General features: G+C 44.9%; 1 protein-coding gene across 2 annotated transcripts in view; it reads right to left on the reverse strand.

Annotated features, from left to right (window-relative positions):
• Window positions 1–17,500, reverse strand: part of USP22 (ubiquitin specific peptidase 22) — a 106,351-nt gene that overhangs the window by 10,904 nt on the left and 77,947 nt on the right. For both annotated transcript variants that reach the window (XM_054180301.1, XM_054180300.1), the window contains 3 exons: window positions 12,913–13,060; window positions 3,623–3,728; window positions 1,084–1,242 (listed from right to left, as the gene is read on the reverse strand). In XM_054180301.1, coding sequence (XP_054036276.1) covers window positions 1,084–1,242; window positions 3,623–3,728; window positions 12,913–13,060 — 413 coding nt within the window. The remainder of the gene's footprint in view (window positions 1–1,083; window positions 1,243–3,622; window positions 3,729–12,912; window positions 13,061–17,500) is intronic.

Consider the following 17,500-nt stretch of genomic DNA (forward strand, 5'->3'; position numbering starts at 1 on the left):
TGAGAGTGCCTACAGCTTTCTGGGTTTTGTCATATTCCTGCTCAGTTCCTTCCCTCTCCAAACCAACTTCAAGCTGCATGGCCACACTGGTTGACCTGAGGTTGCAAACCTGCTTGCTAACTTCTGGGTGAAAACCTAGACATATCCTCCTTACCTGTTAGAGTTCCACTTCTTTCCCCAAATCCATACTCTTTCAGAGTATCTTTGAAGCTGGATGGTTTGATGTTTTTCCTTTCATCACCTCTCCCTGATTCTATTAATCTCCACATTAAAGGAAAATCACCAAAACTTGACTGGTTTTGCCTCTTACTGCATTCCTGCATCAGCAGTTTCTCATTTGTACTAATTCCCTTGTTGTCTTTACACATGACCTTTAAAAGTATCAGGAAGGTTAGAAATCAGATGTCAGAGGTTATCAATTTTTAGTTCAGGAGGGTTAGCTTTGCCCTAGGCTACAGGTTACCTCTTCCTCAGACAAATATCTGCATTTGCCACAAGAGAACATTTTCAGATCTGCTGAAAGATTCAAGTTAACTGTACCTGAAGCCCCAACATTCTCCCCAGTCACCTGTTTCTAGGATTCCTACCTTTTCTTCTCACCATCCTAATTTTGCAAGCTTCATTCCTTTCACTCTTAATGCCACCCTCACAGCAAAGCCAGCAGTGGCTGACCCTCAGCTCTGCCTATAGGAAAATCAGATTCCTACGTGATCTTATAGTTTAGACATCAAATGCTTTGTGAACTCTGTGTGCTTGCTCAGCTGCCACAAACAACAACATGGAGGCAGACCCTAGTGGTTTCAGTCACTGAAAACCACAGTGCCTGGCAGCAGCCAAAGTAAAAACTGTTTTCTTTCTGTATCACATGACAGCTGGGTTTGATTGCTCATTGTTAGGGCTGCTCTGAGCCTTCTTTGCCTTCTCACTTTCTCTTGTGCAAAAAAAAAAAGCTCCTTAAAATAGGTATAGAACTGCTGCTTGGGGATAATGCCATGGCAAAGCATGGCTGAACTCCCATTGTTCAGTGTCACCTGGGGAAGAGAATGAAGCCAAATTCTTCCCCCCCCCCAGCCCTGTGCATACCTTCGCAAGCAGTCTGTGAGGGTGGTGGTGCCTGACACATGGCTTTCCCCGTTCACGACGCTGCCGTCGCTCCCTGGGCTCAGCGGCCAGAACGGGGTGGAGGAGCCTGGCAAATCCAAACTGATGTCCCAGAAAGGATCTATCGTTGTGGAAACGCCACTGGGGAAAAGCAAAGCCATTGACTGCGGGTTTAAAGGAAGCACCACTGAACACAGTGTCTCCTCTCGCTGGAGGGAGCACAGCAGACGCTCGGGAGCGCTCTGGGATCTACATCGCCTCTAGAGGGCACCCGGAGACGACAGAAACCGGAGCTGCTCCCCAGTGTTTTCCCACACCTGATTGTTTTGCTGAATATTTATGAGCCATATGTTTTGTGTGTGAGGTACCAAGTGCAAAACGCAGGCATTTCATACATCCTCCCACTCACTGGAGCCCTGTGGCTCACAGGGAACAAGAAAGGTTACTACTCAGAGGCAGAGGTCACACTAGAATCACACAATCAACCAGGTTGGAAAAGACCTCAGAGATCATCAAGTCCAACCTATTACCTAACACCTCATGACTAACCACACTATGGCTTCAAGTGCCATGTCCAGTCCTACCTTGGACACCTCCAGGGACAGGGACTCCACCACCTCCCTGGGCAGCACATTCCAATGGCAAATTACTCTTCCTGTGAAGAACTTTCTCCTCACCTCCAGCCTAAACTTCCCCTGGCACAGCTTGAGACTGTGCCCTCTTGTTCTGGTGCTACCATCTATGATGATAGCCACATGCAACCCAACTAGTTTAGAAGCATCATTCTCTGGGCAAGTCATGGAAGATGCTGCTTAAAGCCACTTGGATCCAAGTGAGTCAAATCTGTTTGCTATCCAGCAGTTCACCGAGTTGAGCCTTGCAGTTCATCCTGGCATCCTACAGCATTTGGCATTTGAGAGGCCAAAGAATAACTGCATCAAGCAGTGGCATATGTTCTGGGTCAGACAAGAGCTGGGCTACAGAAAAAGCTTCTCAACATTTCAACTTCTATTGACTCAAATCTTTTCTTCCAGCATTGACAGTTTTAAGAGAACTCCAGAACTTCAGGAGTCTAAGATCCTAGTCTGGAAGCTTTCTCTGCACTTACTGTTTGGAGTTCTCTCTTCCTCTGAAACTAGTGTCTGTCACTCTCCAGTCTAATGCAGCCCACAGTCTTCTGCCTTTCCCCAGTTTCATTTGAGCAAAAGCTGACAATGGCCAAAAGAAAGCTTTCAGTCTGGAGAAGGCTCCAAGGAGACCTAATTGTGGCCTTCCAGGATCTGAATGGGGCTACAAGAAAGCTGGGGAGGGACTTTTTAGGGTGTCAGGAAGTGATAGGACTGGAGGGAATGGGGACAAAAAATAGAAATGGGTAGATTCAGATTGGATGTGAGGAAGAAGTTCTCCCCCATGAGGGTGGTGAGACACTGGCACAGGTTGCCCAGGAAGGTGGTGGAAGCCTCACCCCTGGAGGTTTTTAAGGCCAGGTTGGATGTGGCTGTGAGCAGCCTGATGCAGTGTGAGGTGTGGGGTTGGAAGTGGATGATCCTTGAGGTCCCTTCCAACCCTGCCAATTCTATGATTCTACTGTAGGTGATGCTGCTCTGGCAGGGGTGTTGGACTCAATGACCTTTTGAGGTCCCTTCCAACACCTAAACATTCTGTGATTCTGTGCATTTTCATCAATGTCATTACTGGGTCATAACACATCAAGCTTTTCATTAGCTCACAAGAATTCTGTGGCTCTACCAGGCAAAGAGCAAAATTTCATAGGTTTTCCTTGCAGTAAATCTTCTGCAAATCTCTGCAGGAGACTGAGCATAAAAGCAGAGTCGAAGAGGCAGAGCTCAAGTCCATCTGCAGGACAGCACATGGAATTGGAAAGAAAACAAGAACTCTGACTTGTGCACCATGGCAACACCAAACATCTGGAAAGAGAAGTCAGCTTGCTCCAGCACAGAGTAGCAGAGTTTTCTTTTTTCATGTGAAACATTCACTTGCTGGCACCTGAGAATATTACATCAGGTATCAACTTCTCTGCAACCTCTCCTGTGGAGCATGAGGCTCCCAGCTGAAGGAAAATATGGCTGTGGGTCACCAGTTTCTTCAAATGCAGTGGCAGCTACACAGAGTCACAGAAACTCTTTGGTTGGAAGAGACCTTGAAGATCATCAAAAGTCCAACCATTAATCCAGCACTGCCAGACCACCATCCTTCCAAACCCAGGGAGATCTTGGAAGTCTTTTTCTTATGAACTTGAATAAGAACAACCTTTTGCAGACTCATTTGTGCCCACAAACCTGTGGTACTTTCCAGGTAGCTTTTTTGATGTGACTTCACATACAAGAGTTCACTGGGAACTGATTGCATTTAGCTGATGCTGTATTTAAGCTGTTCTCATCTTGCTGGGATTCTGCTGCTCTTTTGTCGGTATTCAGGAGATAAAATATTCAAGTGCCCTGGCACTGGAGGGTGTACAGATTCACATCACAGCACACAATCAAAACAAGAAGTTACTTACTGGCAGACTTGACAGGTAACATCAGACTGCAGTCCACCTGTGAAGATTTGGTCTATGATGCAGTTACAGTGGTTGGGGTTGTTGGCCTTCTTCCCATTATCATCACCTGAAGGAATGCAAACACAGGCTCAGAAGTCAAAGATCCTCCAAGGGAACAGTGGCTTGTCTTGGACTGTGTCTCCAGTAACTCCTTGCAATGCAAACTTATAAACATTCTGCAAGTTCACACAGACCACACAGAACATGCTGTGCACTGAAGAAAAACCAAGGAAACCAGAACTCCTAGAAGGATATAAAAGATAATCAGGAGGTGACTAACTGCAGCTAACTCATGCAGAGATGAAGCTTGAAGTCCTATCAGCTCTTAGCCAAAGCCTTTTTCAGGGTATAGCCCTGTCTCCCTTCATGGAGATTTGCTTTATACTGCCTGGTGTAAAGATCAGTTCCTTAGATGAAGGAGTTGCCAAGGTGGTTCATACAAATGAATATTTCAACTCCATTTAAGAGTGTCACCATCCAACATCTGCAGCTGAACTAATGGCCAGCTCTTCACAGCACAGCAGGACTAGTTTCTGCGTAGGCAGGGTACTCCCTAGCACATTCTTCTCCTAAACGAAGAGAGAGGAACAAGACCAGCAAATGCTACTTTTTCATTCTGTCCCAGTCAACCTCTGGGCATAGAGTGAGGGGATGAGGTTTGGTGAGGCCCATGAACCTCCAGCTTGCTGTCTGCATCCTGCCTGTTCCAACATCCTGTCCCTTCTGCTCACGTTTTCTCCGGTGAGAAGACGAAAGCTGTCCTTGTCTGCAGCGGGAAGAGAAATGCTCTGCCTTGCCCCAGCTTCTTCAGAGACACGCTGATCCAAGTTCCCAAGGGGCACAATGAACACATACCTATCTCCCAGGCATTATAAACTGCCACTGCAGGTCTCAGGAGCACAGCAATTCATTTTTATGATTTGAGTGCTGAGATTAGGCCAATTCAGCTTTCTTAGACTAACCCAAGCATTAAATAACCAAAACATTTCTTGGCACAGTCCTCCTCTTTGAAGCACGCTCCCTCCATTCCCCATAGGTGACCTAGGAGTGATACACTTTCCCTTTGATTCCCAAGGCTCTACTGCTTATTTTCCTTGGGTAGATGCAATTGGATTTGCTTTGTAAACAGAGCTCCACAAACTATTTCACAGCACAGCTCAGTATTTTGTAAAGAGCATCTTAAGATGTCTTCCAGCCTCCTCCAACAGAAGCTGCTACAACAGCATGAAGTTTTGCCAGGGTTCCTGGTACCTTTGACTTGCTAGGAAGCATTTGATTTCTGAAACACTAAGATGTGGACTCCTCAAATCACAGCCATTACTCAAACCCAATTAATTTCTAGTCAAATATGCAAACAAACCCCAAAAAGCAACATCAGCAGCAAAAAAAACAGAACAAAACCAAACCTCTCACAGAATCAATAAGGTTGGAAAAGACCTCAAAGGTCATCAAGTCCAACCTGTCACCCAAGACCTCGTGACTACTAAACCACGGCACCAAGTGCCACCTGATGAAGTTAAAAGCTCAGGGCAAACCCCCAGCACTTCTCTTCTGTCTCAGGAGCTCTAGCTGGAGTCTTGTACCAGGAAGAAAGAGGAAACTTTTTTTTTTTGGCCAATGAACCTTTAGAAGTCTGTTGAAAAATGATATCAACTGACAGAGGTTCCACCTGAAACCAAGCGTGGAAGAGCAGACATAGGTGACACCTCCTGAGCTGCAATGGGCCACTTCAGTTCATTAGACCTGAAATGCCTCAGCAAAGCTCTCACTCAGATTTGTTGGCTTGTCAAGAGCAGCACAGTGGTTCCTTAAGATGGCTCTTACACAAAAATGCTCCAAAATTAGATTTCAAATGTGCAAGGCTCAAGCTGGAGGTTATCAGAGCCTGTCTGGGGCACCTCTTGATGGGAATTTCAGCTAAATCCTACTGAACTTCAGATCTTCCTATTATGGTTCAGATCTTCCAATTATGCTAAGCTAATGAAGAGAGCATGCAGCATGGAAGACTGTACAAGACACTTTTCACCTTCAGACAAAGATCACTTCTAAGCTTTCAAGCCTGCCTGTGGATTTCCGAGACAGACTGTAAGGGGTTTGAGCCTTGTTTTCAGAACTGCACTTTTCAATTTGAAAGGCATAAAAAATACCCAGGCACCTGCCACACCCTTCTAATCTCACCACTCGAAACATTAGCTCCCTCTGTTCCCTTTTGAAGGGTCAGAAACAGTGTCTAAGGGATTTTCCCTGCACCACAGGTAAGGTCCCTGTGGGTCACCTCTACCAGCCAGGCCTTCCTGCCCAGGGAGAGAAGCAACATTCACTCCCTTTGCAATTACACAAGCCAATTAGGATCAGTGACAAGAGGGTCTCCAAAGAATATCCTGGGAGCTTGTTCCCAGCAAAACAGAAGGGCATTACCCACTCAACATTATTTCCCATGACATTTGGCTGGAAAGGAGGAGGGGGGAGGGGGGGGAAGAGTAAGATTACCACCTACTCACACTTGTCAATATGGAACAGATGCTAAGAGGAGGTATATTATGCAGCTGAGAACTAGAAGCTGCTAGATTGCTGTGCTCAAGTTAAGGTTCCCTTCAACATTTCTGTCTTGCAAAGCAGGGTTTAGTTTCATATATTTTTCATTTTAAAGCTGCTCACAAACCCCACCAGCAGCTTGTTGTGAGAGCCTGGTCAGCACAGGATCACATCTAAACCTCCAAACACATTTGGTGCATCATGCCCCTGATGCAAACACTGACTGTGAGAGTGGCAAAAGGCTAAGTTTGATGTTTGGATACAAATTAAATGCAACTCCTTTAAACCCCCCCATAAGTTACTGCTGTATCTGTGCAGTAACTGAGCACAGGAACTTGTGTTCACATATAGAATCAGAGTGGGTTGGGTTGGAAGGGGCCTCCAAAGGTCATCTAGTCCAACCCCCATGCAGGCAGCAGGGACATCCTCCACTAGATCAGGCTGCTCAGAGCCCTGTTGAGCATGACCTTGAAGATCCCCAGGGATGGGGCCTCAACTAAATCCCTGGACAACCTGTTGCAGTGTTCCACCACCCTCATGGCAAAGGACATGTTCCTAACATCCACTCTCCTCTTCAAACTACTGCCCCTTATCCTGTCAATGCAGGCCTCTGGAAACAGTCCCACTGCAGCCTTCTTGTAGCCCCTTCAGGAAGGCTGCTATTAGGTCTCCCTGGAGCCTTCTCCAGGCTGAACCACCTCAGTTCCCTCAGCCTGTCCTTGCAGCAGAGGTGTTCCAGCCCCCTGACCATTTTTGTGGCTCTCCTCTGGACCTACTCCATCAGGTCCACATCATTCTTCTGTTGAAGGTTCTAGAGCTGGACACAGCACTGCAGGTGAGGTCTCACCAGAGCAGAGGGGCAGAATCACCTCTCTCCCTCTGCAGGCCACATTGCTTCTCATGCTGCCCAAGATGCCATTTGCCTTCTGGGCCGAGACTCACACTCACTTGGGCATTTAATGTACTACTAAAGGCAAATCACACACCAACTGTAAGGACAGTTATAGATTACTTTTTAACATTGCTTTTGGTTAGGAAATCATGGAAGGGGGAGGTGAAACTAATTTAAGTATTTTTAATGAGGAAAAGGACTTTTAAGAATTGGCAGATTTTAAAAGGGGCAATTAAAAATTCCTTCTTGTTGACTCTCTCCTGCTTGAATTTGGTCCCCATGTTCCTTTATTCCCGAGAAAGAAGTGTACACAAATGTATTTGGATCACAGCAGATGACATGTTTCACAAGCATATGCTTTATCACTTCCTATGAATATCATGCAGGATTCTCAGAGCAGGGTAGTGTTCTGTTCCCAGATCTCAGCACAGCATTCTTCCTCTGCCATCACCAAGGCTTCAAATTTGCTTTGCAGCAGTCCTTGTTAAATATGAACACAAAATGCTTCATGGAAACCAAACAAAATGAGGAATAACCAGCTTTAAAGTACTCCTCTTTGTTAGGCAGCTGAGTAGCACTGATTGAATAAAGTCATGGGAAATAACCCTGCACTTCTGCCCTTTTTTTTTTGTATCTTGCTTTCTGAACCTCTGTGTACAAGTGGCCATCTCTGTCCCTCTCTGCTGCTTGATTGTTGTGCCTTTGGCCATGAAGAACCCCCCACAGCCTGGGCTGAACATCAGCTTGTCGATTGCAGTCTTGCTCCACACAAGGAAACAACAACTCTGGCTCAGGTTCTTCCAAGTTCAAACACAGCTAACCAAGTGTTTGGATGATTGGAATCTCACTGTCAGGAGAGCCTCCAGAATTAGAACCTTCCCTTTCTTTCAGAGCACTGATAATTTAAGATGTGTCTGTCGTGGGGACTAAAAGCTGACTTACTGCTTTCCAGCCTGGGTGGAAAAGAGAAAAATCCACATTATTTATAGTCCTCTAACAAATGAGACCTGGAACTCCTGAAGGATGCCAAATGAAGAGTGGGCTATGCTTTGGATTAGTTCTTTAGAGAAGAGTCAAAGAACATAAGCAAGATGCAACAGCTCAATGGCTGATCATCTTCAGTGTCTTCTGTAATCCAAACACTCAGAGACCAAGATTCAAAGCTGTCATGCATGTTAAAGCTCAGAGCCAAAACACCTTAGAAGTCCAGGTGAATGGTTAGGCTTTAATGCAAAGCTACACAGCCAGGCAGTTTTTGTAGCATTGCTCTGCTGAAGGTGGTGGTGTCTGGTGTAGAAGTGAGCTGTGAAGCTCACCTGGAAGCTTTTGTGGTGAAGGGGACCACAAATACCAATATACTCTGACACTGCAGAACTCTGAGCAGTCTAACCAGCAACCCAGAGCAGGACAGCACAGATAGGCTGGATGTGGCTCTGGGCAACCTGATCTAGTGTGAGGTGTCCCTGCCCACGGCAGGGGGGTTGGAACTGGCTGATCCTTGAGGTCCCTTCCAACCCTGACAATTCTATGCAAATGCAGATACAACTTCAAATGCCATTTATAGTAGTGCTGGTGGAAAGAGAACTCAGATTCCAGGAGGCTGTTGCTTTCTTGGAGTATGCATTTAAGGACAGACCTTGTACATGCAGACATCAAAGATCAGCTGAGGGAGCTGGGGTTTGTTCAGCCTGGAGAAGAGAAGGCTGCAGGAAGACCTAATAGCAGCCTTCCAGTACCTGAAGGGGGCTCACAAGAAGGCTGCAGTGGGACTCTCTCCACAGGCCTGTAGGGATTGGACCTGGGGCAATGGTTTGGAATTAGAGAAAAGAAGATTGAGATTGGATGTTAGGAACGAGTTCTGCACCATGAGGGTGGTGGAGCACTGGAACAGGTTGCCCAGGGAGGCAGCTGAGGCCCCATCCATGAAGATATTCAAGGTCAGGCTGGACAAGGCTCTGAGCAACCTGATCTAGTGGAAGATGTCCCTGCTGACTGCAGGGGGGTTGGACTAGAAGATCTTCAGATGATTCTGTGTTTGGGGAGAATGGCAGACAAAAAGTAAAGAATAGCTCAAGCTTTTTTTAAATCCCCCCCCAAATGCTACTTTCAGTTCATCTTTCTTCAGCTTTTGGAAGGGAAAACACACCCCCCTCCAATCCAAACTACTGCCTGGGCCAGCTCACACATGCCTCTCAGAGCAGCTGATTTTATGCTTTATAGAATGCAGTATTACAAAACTTATCTTTAAATGCACAGCACAATTATTTATTTGTCCTAATTTAGGCAATGACAGAGAGCAATAATGAGCCTTCAGAGCCTTGCATTAAGCCACTTCCTAGAAAGCTGAGTAAATGGAATGGAAAGGGATAAATAACCAGTGCCAGCCAAAGAAATATCACTGGGTATTTATAGTTGTTAGCATGAAGAACACTTTCATTTATGTTGACCCTGAAAGACTTTGTGATCATGAGTAGTGTCCAAAAGCAAGAGCTTTTGGGACTAAATTTCCCCTGTGACTTCATTTTACTTCACTGTGTGTTAACTGTAGAACTTGATTACTGTTAACTTGAAGCTTTCAAAGCGTTTTTGATTCAGTTACACAAAGTGTTTAATATCAGCAGGGGAGGCATCATTTGCTTATTGCAGCTTGAGGACATTCTCACTGTTAGCAAGACAATTTTTACACATCTGTACTGCTTGTGTGTGTGCCTGTGTGCATCCCTAAGGAGCTGAGTGGGAAAACTTCCTCATTACATAGCCAACCAGTTCATTTCCAAAGGGTCCTACCTTTACCACACTTGAAATTCTCGTTTAGATGAACTGGTTTGGTTCCCACACAACTGCTCAACCACTTCTTTGGAATTCCCTTGATGTGGCCTGCATTATTTACCTTGCTTTATGAAAAGTTCATTTCTTCAGAAACAAGAAATTCGAAACCCTGGATGCACAGATGCCAAGGACCTAGCACTGATGCCTTAGTCATGCCCATGGAAGTAGCTCAAACTTATTTGATATTCATTACATGACTGAATTTCAGACCTTGAATGTAAATAGTACCTTTCCCATAACCCAAACCAGCTCAGTACTCAAGGAGGTGATTCTCCCTCTCTGCTCTGCTGAGACCCCACCTGAAGTACTGTGTCCAGCTCTGGAGCCCCTAGTACAGGAAAGATCTGGAGGTGCTGGAAGGTGTCCAGAGAAGGGCTGCAAGGATGAGCAGAGGGCTGGAGCTCCTCTGCTGTGAGGAGAGACTGAGGGAGTTGGGGCTGTTCAGTCTGGAGAAGAGAAGGCTCCAAGGAGACCTAATTGTGGCCTTCCAGGATCTGAGGGGAGCTACAAAAAAGCTGAGGAAGGACTTCTTAGGGTGTCAGGAAGTGATAGGACTGGGGGGAATGGAACAAAACTAGAAATGGGTAGATTCAGACAGGATGTTAAGAAGAAGCCTTATGAGGAGAGGCTGAGGGAGCTGGGGCTGCTTAGCCTGGAGAAGAGGAGGCTCAGAGGAGACCTTATTGCTGCCTACAACTACCTGAAGGGAGGTTGTGGACAGGCAGAGGTTGGTCTCTTCTCCCAGGCAAGCAGCACCAGAACAAGAGGAGACAGTCTCAAGCTGTGCCAGGGGAGGTTTAGGCTGGAGGTTAGGAAGAGGTTCTACACAGAGAGAGTGACTGGCCATCGGAATGCGCTGCCCAGGGAGGCAGTGGAGTCACCACCATCGGAGGTGTTTAGGAGGAGACTTGATAGGGTGGTTGGTGCCATGGGTTAGTTGATGAGGTGGTGTTGGATGATAGGTTGGACACAATGATCTTGAAGGTCTCTTCCAGCCTGGTCTGGTCTATTCTATTCTTTCTCTTCAATGCCAGTTTCTCATTAGGTTTATTGAATTTGTTAGTGATTGTCAAATGCCATAATTACACAAGAACTGTTCTCTGTACTCCTGCCCTTACAAGTACTCTCTTTGGAGAAGACTCTCTTGAAGGAGCCCTCTCATGAGTCTCAACAAGCACACCTGCTACAATCTCAAAGATAAAAGCAAGGTTTCAAACTGTTTTGAAGAAGCAGGAGCAGCCTTCCCTTTGAGAGTCCTCTGGTAAGCCAAAAAACTAACCTCTGAGTACCTTTTCTAAGAGCACTACAGGAAAGTTGAGTGCTTTGGAAGCTTGGTTTTAGTGACTAAAGGATTTATGGTTTGTTTTGTTTCACTAGCATCAACCACCACAATTTTTCCCTTACAAGAACAGTAAAACTCTCTGTGCCTAAGCAAATGAAGCCAGACCAAACTTTAGCAGGCTAGGGAAATCTCAGTTCAGTTACTAACATCAAATACATCACTTCCTATGATATTACCACATCCATTCAAGACTTTAGGTACTCCCTTCTCCAACAGCAGGCTCCTGAATATCTTTACTGCATTGTACAATGAGGTATTTTTACATGCAGACTAATAAAAGACCCCAAAACCAAACACCAATTGTTTCTTATTCACGTTTCTGTGAGCAATTGGGCATCACAAATACAGTAGAATGAAGGTTAAGCAGAACAGCCACAGCCTCCCCTATGTTATTTTCACCAGTCCCATGACATACTGAGTAAGAGTTCTAACTACCTCAAGTATAAATAGAATGAAAATGGCAATTTAAAGGAAAAGACAGTGACTCACAACCAGTAAGAGAACATGATGGCCATTCAAATGATGTACAGGCTTGTCTGCTTCTGACTCGAGGTACTCTTCAACAGTGGGAATCACAGAATGACAAGGGGCAGGAAGGGACCTCTGGAGATCATCTAGTCCACCCCCCTGCCAGAGCAGATTCACCTAGAGCAGGTTGGACAGGATGGTGTCCACTTGGGTCTTGAATGACTCCAGAGATGGAGACTCCACAACCCCTCCGAGCAGCCTGCTCCAAGTGCTCTGTCACCCTCCAAGGGAAGAAGTTTCTCCTCATGTTTAGAAGGAACTTTCTGTTTGTGCCCAAACATGTCCAGAGAAGGGCACTGAGGCTGGGGAGGGGTCTGGAGCACAGCCCTGTGAAGAGAGGCTCAGGGAGCTGGGGTTGCTTAGCCTGGAGAAGAGGAGGCTCAGAGGAGACCTTATTGCTCTCTACAGCTACCTGAAAGGAGGCTGTAGCCAGATGGGGGTTGGTCTCTTCTTCCAGGCAAGCAGCACCAGAACAAAAGGGCACAGTCTCAAGCTGTGCCAGGGGAAGTTTAGGCTGGAGGTGAGGAGAAAGTTCTTCACAGGAAGAGTAATTTGCCATTGGAATGTGCTGCCCAGAGAGATGGTGGAGTTACTGTCCCTGGAGATGTTCAAAAAAAGGCTTGGATGAGGCACTTGGAGCCATGGTTTAGTTGTCAGGAGGTGTTAGGGGTTAGGTAATAGCTTGGACTCGATGATCTCTGAGGTCTTTTCCAACCTGGTTGATTCTATGATTCTATGTATAGTTTACTCAGCAGGTTGTTATTACTTCTCACTTAATGTTATTAAAATCACTTAAAATAATGGTACTAAAATAACTTACAACAATGGTACTAAAAGAACTTTGATTATGGTATTAAAATAAAATACCTTAAAGTATTATGTTATTAAAACAACTTAAAATATTATGTTATTAAAATACCTTAAAATAGGTTATTAAAATACCTTAAAAATCAGAGTTTCCTTCTTTGTTTCCAGATCTTTCTCTCTGAGCCTACCAAACACTTTGAAAAGAATTTGCTAAGACTGCTGTACTGGAAGGCACTTCACTTGATTTAAGAAGAGATTGTTCCACCTCCTTTTTGATCCAATATTCCTTGCTGATTGAAGAGCCAGTGCAAGCCTTACCTTTGCAGTGTCTGTGCAGCACATCTAATGCAGCAATGAGGAACTCGTGTGCATCTTGTTGCTCGTACCCTGCTAAATGCCGTGCATGAGTCCATACCAGGTGCAATAACCTATATGGAATGTGAGGAGATCGGTGCCCAGAGTAAAACTGCTCAAAGCAAAGAAAAGGACATGACTGTTAACAAGTTACACAGCCTCAGTGCATTTCATTATTTCAAAAATTAAGACCAGTGCAATTAGTCAAATAGGTTCAAACCATTTCGTTCCAATAAGCCTTAACAGTCAAACACAGCCAGCCTTTTGTCATGGACTACTGAAGTGATGTCAGAACTGAGCACCTCAGTTTTCTCCCTTGAAAGTCCTTCATTTTTAGTGATGGATTAGCCTAACATAAAAAAAAAAGTGGAGGACAAACACCACTTGCAAAGTCCTTACTGATTCCACAGATAGTCAGGGCTGGGGCAAGTGCCTTCATTTGCAAGAGATCAGTAACTACCTTCACAAATGATATGCCTCCTAAAATGAGAGCAAACACTGAAAATGAGAATATTTGATGCCAGCCCCTGACCAAGCCATTGTAAGTCTCTGTATGTGCACAGCTCTGCCTTGTGGAAAAATTTACAAGCAGGCTAGAAGCCTCATGCTTTAGCATTGGCCATTCACTGCAGAGCTGTAACAGCACAAGGCTTTGGAAACAACTTTATTCAGCACAGCCATTTGCAGAGCTGAAGGTACCACTGCATTTACCTCTCCCCAAAGTCTGCTGCCCATTACTGCTCCTGCAGGGTGTCACTGCCCAGAGATCTGGTCCTGGACCAGCTCCTGCATCTGCTTCTTAAGCTGCTTCAGTCAGAATGTGATGAGGTGGCTACAGCAGCGACTGAAATCACCCCAGGTGATTTTGCCCAGAAGCATATTAGAGAGTGCACAGGCAAATTATTCCATCAGCAAAACCATGATGTGAAACCCCACTGCTGAGTGGTGACACAGCTGAGGAGGCAAATCAGCACAGAAGGGGAGGAGAGGCAAATGCTGACAGAAATACACAACTGATTCCTTGTTTGGTTGTTCACCCAGCCAGGTCCCACCTTAAGAAGAACTAAGGGTCTGCATTGCCCTGGGTGGAGGTTCAGCTCTTTCCTTCACCCTCTCCTTTTCTATCCAATTGCAACAGCTGCAACTCTTATCCTTTCTTCTTCCTGAGCCCTCACTTGGGCTCTGCCAATTCTGGCATCCAGAGTCTGAGATGAAAGCTAGCAGTCCCTTCCTGAGCAAGGTGACTGCTGGATACATTCAAGAACCCCTGGCACAATGATAGCAGTTCCAAAAACGAGCTGTGATGCTCGTGGTGGCCCTGCAGGGAGCCAGGAAAGGCCCAGGAGAGTTCATTCATTTGGCCTTCAGGTTGCACTTAACAAAGCAACATTTTCAAGAAGTGAAAATCTCCAAGTCATTTTGTTTTTCCCCTAACCTTTGGGAAGGATATTTACCAGTAAAGGGTGCCTGCAACACCACAATTATGTTTTGCCAAGATGGGTGGTGGTTAATTTTCAGTTCATCTTCCCAAGCAGGAGACAGCATGTAGCAAATGCACAGCACAACAATAGGATTTCAAAGCCCAGCAGTATGTAATTTCTCACTGGGCAGCAGGTTCTCCCTGCCCAGTCTCTAAGCACTTTGTATCAGTGCACTGTGCTACAAACCTGCCTAGATAAAACATACTGTAGGACAGGTAGGCAAAAGGTTGTACAATCTCCTCAAGCCCTCCTGTTTTGGGGGTTTCTAAAGGGTTTTAATGTATTTCCCTGTGAAGAAATTTGTTTATTGCAAGCTCCAAACAACCACCACAAAATAAACCTCTGCAGCCAAACACCACAAGATGCTTCCATAAATAAACAGATCAATAGTTAACTCTGATGCCAACAAGAATGACACCAGGGGACTGGAGCAGTCATATGGTAATTGAAATCTGCTGATGCAGCTGCTGCTCACCATAATTCAGGGAACTGCAGCAATAAAACTTCTCTGTTCTGTCACTCCTCACAATTAGTCCCAGAGCTCTCCCTGGTCATTTCAACCAACAGCACTCTCCATAATTACTCCACTGCAGACACTAGACCTGCCAGCAGATTTTACATTCTCTAGTGCTTCATTTGGATTAGGGGGGAAAAAAAAATCTAGCAAGAAGCTTTACCAAATGATTAGTTGTTAGCACACAGAAACTGGAAACATCCCCAGTAAGAGTGTGGTGAAGATACATCAGGGTGGGGTGGGGTGGGGTGGAAGCTTCACTAGTCTAATAAACCAAAAATGGAACCAGGAATCTGAGCACATCCATCCCATCTCTGTCATTTCCTTGCTGCTGGGAAGTGCAACCTATCAGAGCTGTTCCAGCCCACAGAAAGCAAAAGAAATACATCCATATAAAGTCTTTATTCAATCACTGTTACACAAACCTGTTCATTAACTCACATGAAATATAAATACCAAGGTGTTTACAAGTCCCTTTTAAAGCACTCCAATGGCATGATTCCCCCCCAACCCCCAAATGTAATTTAAATAGATTGTCCTTTCAATTTGTTTTCAGTCCTGCAGCATCAGTTTGTTTGTTCATACTGAAGAGAATTAAGTTTAAGTGATTGGAAAATGTTTGGTAATACAACTTGGTTTCATTGCTGGTCCAGGAAAAAAAAACCCAAACCAACAAACCAGGATTGAAAGCCTTTGTTTTTACAACCCAAGTAAAAGTAACTTCTTTTGGGTTGCTTTTTGTTTGTTTCTTTGGTGGTGGGTTTTTTTCCTCACTTGAAACACTTGCTCTTGGATTCTGAAAGAGAAAAGCTGCAATGGATTTAGAGGGTTCTGGGCTTTCTGTTTTGCCTTGTTGCCAAAAAGATACAAATGCAGACAGCTTGTGAAATACAAAACAAAACCAGACCCACACCACCACACACTTCTGACCTTCCTTCCCCTCTTTCCACCAAAAGCACAACTATGTGAGCAGACACATCTGATCCATGCTGCTAATGTATCAACTAAATGGCCTCCCAGCTTGGTAACCAAGAATTTATAGGCACAAGCCCTGTGTCAAGCTCCAGCCCAATCTGAGAAGCTAAAAGCTCCTCACAGAAATTCCTTCTCAGTTTAGATTTTAAATGTTCTGAGACTTTAGAGTGGCTGAAGGAGTGGGTATCACATGTGCTGTGCAGCATAAAAGAACACCTACTAGAGGGCTCCAAACCAAGAGCAATGCTTCAAGGAGTCATTTTGCTTGAGTGTACCTCCTAAGTTCCACAATTAAAAGGTTTCACTGTTGGCACAAACTTTTCCATGTCAAACTGTGAGGCCTCTGCCTATGTAAAGAGCCTTAATTACTTTTCCTCCTGTGTACCTTAGCTGTAACTTACTCCACACACCAGGCATTGCAGCAGTATACCACCCTAAGATATCAAAGCCATAAATCATCATCATCATCTTTTGCTTTTTTGTCCTCACTTCTCAACTCTCCACATAGTTGTGCTGTGCACTTTGATAGGCTCATGAGGATGAGTAATGATGTGAATAAAGAAGGCTTTGCTCTTTAAATCCAAGTGGATGCACTGCACTCTTCTGTATTCCCAGGTATTCTTGCTATTCCAGTCACAGAGTAGAGAGAGACAGATCTGCAAATCCTGCCACCCTGAATGGACATTCTGTACAGGATTTAGAGAAACTTTGTAGGGTGTGGAACATCTTGAAATTCAGTTTCATGGTGAAGCAAAACTACAACACAAATACCAGTAGGTAAAGAGTAGTGCACAAACCCTACCAGCCAAAAGGCTCAATGAACAGATTCTGTGTGTTCTATCTTCCCTCCATCCAGTTCCACCACTCTCTCTTATTCCCAAATCTCTCTCATTCCTTTCCTTAAGCAGTGTAATTCATGTCATGACTCTATTGAAAAATGGGTTTTAAGTAGCACAAATGAGACTGTTAATTGAGGCAGAGAGATGCTTTTAAAAGCCAACAGAAATCAATGTTTGGCATACTTGTAAGAAAAACTACAAGGGATAAAAAAAACCCCACCTCAATTCTAACAATCATCTGATACTCAATTACTCAACATCAACCTACTTCAAGGTGGAAGAACTTTGTTGTCTCCTATTTACCACTGAGAAATCACACAAACTATGTAGTTAGATGATCTTAACAACAACAAAAGTACAGGTATCTTCTGTTTAAGGAGCAAAACTTGCTGCTTTAGTGCAGTGAAATTTCATTTAATGTTCAAAACAGTCTCTTTTTCTCCTGGAGACCTCTTGCAGGCAGGCTTTCACCAGATTCCCTGGCATTCCATTTGTCTAAGATCACACCTCCAGAAAACAAGGGTGGAGGGGAGATGAAGTTAACCCTTGCCCTGATCATTTGTCACTGGGTAAAATGCCTTGGGATAACTGCATCAGTTAATCCCAGATGGGAATACTGCATAAGAACAAGCCAGAACCTGAATCAAAGGTTCCCCAGTAATTCAATTACAAAGGAATCCTCAGCCACAGCACTGAGACCTCCACTGGTTAGATTTCCCTCATTCAGACCTTGTCTTCACAAC

This window comes from Dryobates pubescens, chromosome 4 (genome assembly GCF_014839835.1).
Source record: "Dryobates pubescens isolate bDryPub1 chromosome 4, bDryPub1.pri, whole genome shotgun sequence".
Classification (NCBI taxonomy): Eukaryota; Metazoa; Chordata; class Aves; order Piciformes; family Picidae; genus Dryobates; species Dryobates pubescens.